This window comes from Globicephala melas, chromosome 6, assembly GCF_963455315.2.
Source record: "Globicephala melas chromosome 6, mGloMel1.2, whole genome shotgun sequence".
Lineage (NCBI taxonomy): Eukaryota > Metazoa > Chordata > Mammalia > Artiodactyla > Delphinidae > Globicephala > Globicephala melas.
The window spans coordinates 113,934,581-113,944,780 of record NC_083319.1 but is presented as its reverse complement, the minus strand read 5'-3'; the positions used below and the strand labels follow the sequence as shown (position 1 = coordinate 113,944,780).

Genomic DNA, 10,200 nt, shown 5'->3' with positions numbered 1-10,200 from the left:
GTGTTTTTTGGCTGTTTGTCTGTCTTCTTTGTGAAAATGTCTATTCAGACCCTCTGCCCATTTTTCAATCAAGTACTTGGGGGTTTTTGTGTGAGTTCTTTACATATTTTTGATATTAACCTCTTATCAGATATATGATCTGCAAATATTTACTCCCATTCAGTAAGTTGCCTTTTAATTCTGTTGATGGCTGCCTTTGCTGTGCAGAAGCTTTTTAGTTTGACATAATCCCACTTGTTGATTTTCCTTTTGTTGCTTTTGCTTTTAATGTCAGATTCAACATATCATTACCAAAACCTGTGTCACGGAGCTTACCCCAATGTTTTCTTCAAGGGGTTTTATGGTTTCAGGATTTATGTTCAAGTCTTTAATCCATTTTAATTTTTATGTGTAGTGCAGGATAGTGGTCCAGTTTTCCAAGCACCATTTATTGAAGAGACTGTCCTTCCATGTTGCATATTCTTGCCTCCTCTGTTGTAAATTAGTTGACCATACATGCATAGGTTTATTATTTCTTATAATACCATAAACATCTACAATTTTCTCAAAATAAAAATTTTTGATAAATGGCTCTTCCAGAAAACCCTTTATAGGCCCATTGCAAATATGATTTTCCCTCTCTTGGGAAGAAGATGGGAATAAATTATGGTGGGAATGATGATTTTCCAGTAATCTCACCAAGGTCTTTATACACGTTTCTCAGAAAAATTTCACATCAGTACAACAAATGGAACATAAAGCATTTTGTTTTCAGAGTTCCTATGTAAATTCATTCTTCATAAGTTGTTCCAAGTTACTCTTTAAGGTTGTTGCTAAAAATCAAAAAGGAAGCTGCCCATTAGACCCACCTGGAAGAGGTTAGGTGTAACTCCTTCTTGCAAGAGAATACCACGTTACAAGAAATAATTTTATTCTCCTCCTAAAAATTAGGAAGTCAGATTGGCTCAGTCATATGGAAAAAATCTTCATGTCTCCATCAGACTTTCGAAACTACAAATAAGGGGTGGAAACCCATGTAACAATATATTAATACAGTGTACGATTGTTTTAGTTTTGTTTTGCTTTTTTATTGGAATATAATTGCTTTACAATGTTGTGTTACTTTCTGCTGTACAATGAAGTGAATCAGCTATATGTATACCTATATCCCCTCCCTCCTGGACTTCCCTCCCATCCTCACCTATGTCATCAGAGAACCGAGCTGAGCTCCCTGTGCTATACTGCAGGTTCCTACTGGCTACCTATTTTACACATGGTAGTGTATTTATGTCAAACCTAATCTCCCAATTCATCCCATCCTCCCCTTACCTCCGTGTCCACATGTCCATTCTCTACATATACGTCTCTATTCCTGCCCTACAAATAGGTTCATCTGTACCATTTTTCTAGGTTCCACATATATGCATTAATATACAATATTTGTTTTTCTCTTTCTGGCTTACTTCACTCTGCATGACAGACTGTAGGGTCCATCCACATCTCTACAAATAACCCTATTTCATTCCTTTTTATGGCTGAGTAATATTCCATTGTATCTTCTTTACCCATTCATCTATTGATGGACATTTAGGTTGTTTCCATATGCTGGCTATTGTAAATAGTGCTGCAATGAACATTTACAATGTGCATGTGTCTTTTAGAATTATGATTTTCTCATGATATATGCCCAGTATGGGATTGCTGGGTCATATGGTAGTTCTATTTTTAGTTTTTTAAGGAACCTCCATACTGTTCTCCATAGTGGCTGCATCAATTTACATTCCCACCAACAGTATAAAAGGGTTCCCTTTTCTCCAGACCTTCTGTAGTATTTATTGTTTGTAGATTTTTTTGATGATGGCCATTCTGACGAATGTGAGGTGATACCTCCTTGTAGTTTTGATTTGCATTTCTCTAATTAGTGATGTTGAGCATCTTTTCATGTGCCTCTTGGCCATCTGTATGTCTTCTCTGGAGAAATGTCTACTTAGGTCTTTTGCCTATTTTTTAATTGGGTTGTATTTTTGATATTGAGCTCCATGAGCTGTTTGTATATTTTGCAGATTAACCCTTTGTCCGACGCTTCATTTGCAAATATTTTCTCCCATTCTGAGGATAGTCTTTTTGTCTTGTTTATGGTTTCCTTTGCTGTGTGAAAGCTTTTAAGTTTAACTTGGTCCCATTTGTTTATTTTTGTTTTTATTTTCATTATTCTAGGAGGTGGGTCAAAAAAGATCTTGCTGTGGTTTATGTCAAAGTGTGTTTTCCTCTAAGAGTTTTAGAGTGTCCAGTCTTAGGTTTTTAATCCATTTTGAGTTTAGTTTTGTGTATGGTATTAGGTAGTGTTATAATTTCATTCTTTTACATGTAGCTGTCCAATTTTCGCAGCACCACTTATTGAAGAGGCTGTCTTTTCTCCATTGTATGTTTTTGCCTTTGTTGTCATAAATTAGGTGACCACAGGTGTGTGGGTTTATCTCTGGGCTTTCTACCTTGTACCATTGATCTATATTTGCTTTTGCGTTGGTACCATACTGTCTTCATTACTGTAGCTTTGTAGTACAGTTTGAAGGTGGGGAGTCTGATTCCTCCAGCTCCATTTTTCTTTCTCAAGATTGCTTTGGGTATTCAGGGTCTTTCGTGTTTCCATACAAATTGTAAAATTTTTTGCTCTCATTCTGTGAAGAATGCCATTGGTAGTTTGATAGGGATTGCACTGAATCTGTAGATTTGCTTTGGGTAGTACAGTCATTTTCACAATATTGATTCTTCCAAACCAAGAACATGGTACATTTCTCCATTTGTTTATGTCATCTTTGATTTCTTTCATCAGTGTTTTATAGTTTCCTGAGTCTTTTGCCTCCTTAGGTAGGTTTATTCCTAGGTATTTTATTCTTTTTGTTGTGGTGGTAAATGGGATTGTTTCCTTAATTTCTCATTCTGAATTTTCATTGTTAGTGTATAGGAATGCCAAAGATTTCTGTGCATCAATTTTGTATCCTACAAGATTATCAAATTCATTGATTAGTTCTAGTAGTTTTCTGGTGGCATCTTTACGATTTTCATGTCATCTGCAAACAGTGGTAGTTTTACTTCTTCTTTTCCAATTTGTATTCCTTTTATTCCTTTTTTTTCTCTGATTGCCGTGGTTAGAACTTGCAAAACTATATTGAATTAAGAGTGGCGAGAGTGGACATCCGTGTCTTGTTCCTGATCTTAGTGGAAATGCTTTCAGTTTTTCTCCATTGAGAATGATGTTTGCTGTGGGTTTGTCATATCTGGTCTTTATTATGTTGACGTAGGTTCCCTCTATGCCCATTTTCTGGAGAGTTTTCATAATAAATGGGTGTTGTATTTTGTCAAAAGTTTTTTTTTGCATCTATTGAGATGATCATATGGCTTTTATTCCTTAATTTGTTTATATGGTGTATCACACTGATTGATTTGCATATATTGAAGAACCCTTATATTCCTGGGATAAATCCCACTCAATCATGGTGTGTGATCCTTTCACTGTTGTTGGGTTCTGTTTGGTAGAGATTAAGGGGCAGTAAAAACACTGCTTTGGTTTCTAAATGTCTGGGTGTTCAGAAATTGTTGTATTGCATGTTTTAAAATAATGAAAATCGGTTTCACCAAAGAAAGGAGGGACCCTTAACACGGCACATGCAAGGATGGGTCAGTTCCAGGGAAAAGAGTATTCTTCTATCTCCAGACAAAATGAACCACAGGGGTTTTCTAAGCCGATGTAATCTGTGTATAAATAATGTCATACAATGGATCATCTTTCAGTAAGACGTCTTGATAGTAGGAGACAGCAGACCTTGCCCTGAGGAAAAAATGCTCTGTTCAAGTTTAGGGTCTAAAATAGGTTCTAGAATGATAATCTGAGGTTAGGCTGGGGCAGGAAAGTGACTATATATGAACTATGTTCTATAAAATGCAAGAGGATGGAAAGACGTGTGAATTTAACACAAAGAGACCAACGACAAATAGATTAAACCCATTTTATTTGTTCGTGGTTTTTCAGTTACTTATGTAGAATTAAAATCAAGCCAAATCATCAGGTATGTTTTATTTAAAGCACCATGGAATTTATACCAAACTCCCATCATGTTTTATAAAAAGTGGTTTAAGTTCACTAAAAGGTACTCTTCCAACAGCCATATCTAAGTCATGGAATCACATTTAAATTAAATAGAGAGAATATATTTCAATGTCAGGATACTGTAATCATTTATTCTAGCCTTAATAGACTTTTTACAAATTATAACATTGAGGAGAAAATTGTTGAGAATGTAATATTTGTTTAGGCCTCACAGAGCAAACATCGTACTTCAATCTCATATAAAATCCTTGCATTTCTCAATCAATCTACAGACTAGCTGAGACATAACCATTGTTACTAAACGATACAAAGAAGCCAAGGTTTAGAGATACTAAGTGATTCATCCAAGGATGCTTACAGGAGAGCAGGGCAAGTTTGATCAGAACCCTGACTCCAAACTGCTTCCCTTTCTACTTCATCATATATGTATTCCCAACAAAAAGCATGAGAATCATAAAATATGACTTTTAAAATGCCCAAGGCAATCTTTTAATTAGTTTGGATAGACTTCATTTTCAAATATTCTTAAATTTTTCATTAAAGGTTTCACTCAGTTGTTCAAATGCTAAGACCACGTTGTCCTCTTCATTTCCACATAGTTCACGCAAAGAAACACTGTAAATGGAAATATAGATACACATAAAACTCACCCATTCTACTGAGAGTCAGTATCATAAGAAGGGCTTTCCCCAGGGAGGTAGAACTAAGTAAATCCCACTAGATGATGAAATGTGAGCAAACTGAGGAAAAGAATCATAAGGAACATATTTATCTAAAAAACAAAAAAAATCTTGTCAACGAATCAATCAATCAACACAATCACCATGCAGCTCCCCTCCCTGTATTTTACCAAGAGGATTTTTGTTGTTTTTTTTTTTTTTGCGGTACACGGGCCTCTCACCACTGTGGCCTCTCCCGTCGCGGAGCACAGGCTCCGGACGCGCAGGCTCAGCGGTCATGGCTCATGGGCCCAGCCGCTCCATGGCATGTGGGAGCTTCCCAGACCAGGGTGCGAACCCGTGTCCCCTGCATCGGCAGGCGGACTCTCAACCACTGCGCCACCAGGGAAGCCCCCAAGAGGATTTTAATGGCCACCAAGTCCCATGTAACCAGATCCCTCCTCCCTTCAATAATAGCAACACAAATCTCCTTCTTTTTTCCCACATTTTTTTTTTACGGAGTCATTTTGTGGGTTTTTTTTTTTTCAGTATATACTTAAACCCACAGGCAACTACCTCTACAAAAAGCAAAACAATCCTCCCTTTACCTAGATGTATGAGAAAATTAAGAAAACAGGGTGTGATAAACAAAATAATGGCCCACAAAGATATCCATGTCCTAATCCCTAGAAATTTATAAATCCTTAGGTTACATGGCAAAGGAGAATTAAGGCTGTAAATGGAATTGAAGTTGCTAATTGGCTGACCTTGAGGTGGGGAAATTAACCTGGATTATCTGGGTGGCCCACTGTTGTCACAAAGGTCATTCTAAGTGGAAGACAGGGGGCAGGAGAGAGTGAATGTCAGAGTGACCTGATGTAAGAATCTGCCTTCCAATGCTGGCTTTGAAGACAGAAGGGGCCAAAATCAAAGCATCTATTAGCTGGAAAGGACAATCAAATAGATTGTCCCAGAGGCTCCAGAAAGGAATGCAGCCTTGACAACACCTTGATTTCAGCCCAGTGAGACCCATTTTGAACCTCTGACCTCCAGAACTGTAAGACACTAAAGATGTGTTGGTTTAAACATTATGTTTGTGGTCATTTGTTACAGCAGCAATAAGGAACTGATACACAGGTGACGAGAATGGAGAGAGGAAATCCAAGAATGGACAGTGCAGCTGGGCTCATCAAGGAATGGGAACAGTCAGGACCTGACCTTTCATCAGCCTTTTGTAATCTGTACCTGCCTTGATTCCACTAGAGATCCAGTTTTCCCCTGGTGTTTTCATTGACCTACCGCAAAGAATGACCAGCTCTGTACCCACAATACTGAATTTCCTCCTAGTTACAGACTCACAATTGTGACTCCTGGACATTTCTCCTGAACAATATTCAAGAGATATAATGAGACGCATACCATCTAACTCACTGGTTTTTGTTCTCAGTCCCCAGATCTCATCCTCCCGCTTATGTTTTTACGTATCATTAACTAAAATGGAAACCTTGGTTGTGGAAACTGAGAACATGAGTGTCTAGGGATTCTTGAAGCTTTGGGATACTGCTGCCTGTTCGTCTAAAGTGCCTGGGCTGAGGCTCTGGTCTAGGTGAAAGTTCATGGATTTTGGAATTAGTTCTATTATACAAACAATGCAACAGTTGAGGAGAAGGTCTGCAAAGTCTCTGGGGAGTTGAAATGCTTCGCACCTAAGAGGCTCAGGGGCACCTTTAAGTATGAGCTCAACATTTTTCAAATTACCATTAAATTATTAGAAAATCTGAAATCACTATTTAAAATGTATAACATACCTGATAGATTTAATGGTGAGGGAAAAATCTTTCAACAACTGATAAGCAGCTCCTTCATTTATCCTAAACAAAACAACATTTTGAAAATTAATGGTATAAAAACATTGAAGAATTTATTTCATATTGAAATGTTGGATTGGTCATTAATGGATTGCTTTTGTCTGTCAAGATGTATTTACTAAAATCATTTCTACCAAAGACTCCCAGATGATTTAATCTGTGAGAATGACAATTATGAACTCCAGTCACAAGTTCACAACCAGAGATAATCAGTGAACATGGGAGGCTGACCTTCTAGGAGAAACCCAAGTCACAAAGTCAAGATCAGGAGCGTGGATGGGGCCAGAGAGTCAAAGAGAAGAACTAAGTGAATTACTCACTGGTATCACAACTACTTTATTCACAATAATGAGTCCTACTGTCAAAAATGATCAGTGTTTCTCAAGAGGGTCAGAAGTTTTAAATACTTGAATTCACTAAATATTGTTCAAAATGTATTTAAAATGCACACTGAATTCCCGATGGTGTGACAGAATTCTCCTCCCCCAACACACCCACACACACGTCCATGTGCTCAGTGACTGGGCCAATTTCTCCATTCCCAGTAAATCTCTGCACACTGTTTTGGAAAATGGTTTCCCTGCCAAGGAGTTAAAACAACTGTCATAGTCTCAGTCCTCAGATGTGTGAATTATATTCTTTTCATATACTTCTGTCAGATGATGCAGAGCATGGCATTATTTGTTATTGTTATCCATTTTTAAATATATAATAATCAATAAATAGTACTAAATAAAAAACATCTGTGAACATGTGCAAATATTGGTAACTGTAGTGTAAATAAATCTTTATGTCAAGTGAGTCAGCCTAAGTCTCAAGATTTTGCTGGTCAAACACGAACAACAATACCACCAAATGTATTTTCTCTTGCCCTTAGTCTGTAAGAAAAAATTTCAGTATGTTTTGCATGATTAACCTATACTTGAAATTATAAGAAGTTGTTTGCCTAATATTCATTACATTCATTTATTAGATGTAAAGATGCAGATGAAGACGGATATAGAAATAGAACTAGAGGTAGAGGCAGAGGTGGAAATGACAGAGAGAGGTAGAGGTGAAAAGGATAGAGAAGAGGTAGAGGTAGAGATGGGGATGCTGGGGATGACAGGGATGCTGGGGATGGCTGGGGAGGGAGATGGAGACGGAGACAGATAAAACACACCTGTTGTCCTGGACCAATCCTGTCAAGGAACCGTGTTTATAGAAATCGAGCGCATAAGCATTGAGCTGCATTTTTCTTCCTTGGTGATCAAATTCCTGTGGCCACAGCACAGGAGCCCGAGTGCTATCAATGCCAATGGTGCGCAGAGTGACCTGAAGAAATAGAGCTCTCCTTAATTTACTATTTATGTGTAAAGAAAGTTTATGATTTCTTACATTGTGCTTCATAGTTCCTTCCTAGAATCAACATGTTGAAAGCACACTCTTCACAGTGAAGAAGAGGGTGTCTCTCATCCACACTGAGGTAGTGCTGTCCCAAGTAGGACAGTAGGATGGCCTGGCTCCACCGATGAACATCACTGCCTCACAACGTACAATAAAAACTTTAACTACCCGTCCACTAGAATATAGCAAGGCTCACTAGGAAAGAAAAGCTAACTTAAAATTTTATCAGTATCCTAATTGGTGCAGGAAATACCTTTGTACACAGTGTCAGGGAGCTGGTGCCTTGCATGTCTGGAAAGAAGGCTTAAACTGAGTAACTCTGACAATCTTTGGATCCCAATTACTGGAACAAAAGGGAAGGTGAGGAAGATGGAGGGGAAAGAAAAAGGAAAATAAGAAAAGGAAGAACGCACATCAGTAGTTTTTCATGTCTGCTGATTTTCTGAAAACTCTATGGGGTCAACAGGAACTCTAGTGCAGGGCCAGTGAGAGTGCACACTGGTACAGCTACTTTCTAAAATGACTGGGGAGTAGCTCAGAAAGTTATTATTATTCAAAGTCCTTAGAATATTCTTATTCCGTTATGATCCAGAAAATCGTTTTGACCCCGAAAGTCTGGAAGATTTGCAATCAAGGGGAATTGGTGGATAAGTAAGGTAAAATTATGTGGGGGGAGGCAGAGTCTAAACACAAGAGGAAAAGAACTGCATCAAAATTTAAAGCATTAAAAATGTTATTCTTGACTGTTTTTAACTTGACAGTTATGGGTGTTAAAACACTTTAGTATTTATATTCCATTTTATACATTTAAAAGGATGATGCAACGGTTCTATTTTAACATATCAACACTTATCTGAAAATGCAATCTATATCATTAGAAACTATTTAAATATATGATAAAAATATATGCGTCCATTTAAAATGCACAAGGGTCTATACAGTTTTTCAAAATTCTTTGAAAACAGGGTGGAGGTTTCTCAAAAAACTAAAAATAGAGGTACCATATGATCCAGTGATCCCACTCCTGGGCATATATCCAGAAAAGACAAAAACCATGATTCGAAAAGATACATGCACCCCAGCGTTCACAGCAGCACTATTTACAATAGCGAAGGCATGGAAGCAACTTCAATGTCCATCAACAGATGACTGGATAAAGCAAATGTGGTACATATATACAATGGAATACTACTCAGCCATAAAAAAAGAATAAAATAATGTAATTTGCAGCTACACAGATGGACCTAGAGATTATCATATTAAGCAAAGTCAGAAAGAGAAAGACAAATACCAGATGATATCACTTATATGTGGAATCTAAAATATGACACAAATGAATCTCTCTGTGAAACAGAAACAGACACACAGTCATAGAGAACAGACTTGTTGCCAAAGGGGAGGAGCGGGTAGAGGAGGGATGGTTTGGGAGTTTGGGATTAGCAGATGCAAACTATTATATAGAGAATGGATAAACAGCAAGGACCTACTGTATGGCACAGGGAACTATATTCAGTATTCTGTGAGGAACCATAATGGAAAAGAATATGAAAAAGCATATATGTGTGTGTGTGTGTACCTGAATCACTTTGCTATACACAAGAAATTAACACAACATTGTAAATCAACTACACTTAAATTGCCACAAGTTTATTCCAACATTCAAATGGGTTATCCAGCACATCTGAAATGTATCTAGTTCTCTATACTTCATTTTTGACACCACCGATCCAGAATATATGGGATTTACAGCGTCTACAGCAATACTGGGAAAGCCTGAAGAAGATAGTTTTATGTGCTCTTTTCACAGCAAACCTCTGCCAATCTCCAGAAAAGTGGTGGTCCTGGATTTCTGTATACTGGAACAGGGTTCCTCAGGCCAGGGTGACAAACTGGCCTCAAGAGCACCTTTCCCTGGGTATTTCTGTTGATGCACCTGAAACTCTTTTCAATCTGGGGAACCTGAAGCCCTTGCTAAGCTGCCCGGAAGCATAAATCCAATTCTTTCTTAATGACATTTTACTTACAAGCCTCCTTTTCCACTTACATGGTCTGAAGTTTCTAGATGAAGCAAACTGCCGTCAGAGTTCCCAGAGAGACAGGCAAACGGAGAAATGGCTATTCTTCCTTCCCTGCAGCTCATCAAGTGAGACACAAGTTGTGAGTCTTCACACTCTTGACCTGAGAAATCTGGCCATAAGAG

At 37.9% G+C, this 10,200-nt stretch overlaps 1 protein-coding gene across 1 annotated transcript in view; it reads right to left on the bottom strand.

Annotated features, from left to right (window-relative positions):
• Nucleotides 1-4,005: 4,005 nt before the first annotated feature.
• The window catches only part of LOC115846471 (probable ATP-dependent RNA helicase DDX60), a 52,124-nt gene continuing 45,929 nt past the window's right edge, over nucleotides 4,006-10,200 (bottom strand). The window contains exons 22-25 of the mRNA XM_030845211.3: nucleotides 10,045-10,187; nucleotides 7,777-7,928; nucleotides 6,555-6,617; nucleotides 4,006-4,702 (exon numbers count right to left, since the gene is read on the bottom strand). Of these exons, the coding sequence (XP_030701071.2) occupies nucleotides 4,603-4,702; nucleotides 6,555-6,617; nucleotides 7,777-7,928; nucleotides 10,045-10,187 (458 nt within the window). The 3' untranslated portion in view covers nucleotides 4,006-4,602. The remainder of the gene's footprint in view (nucleotides 4,703-6,554; nucleotides 6,618-7,776; nucleotides 7,929-10,044; nucleotides 10,188-10,200) is intronic.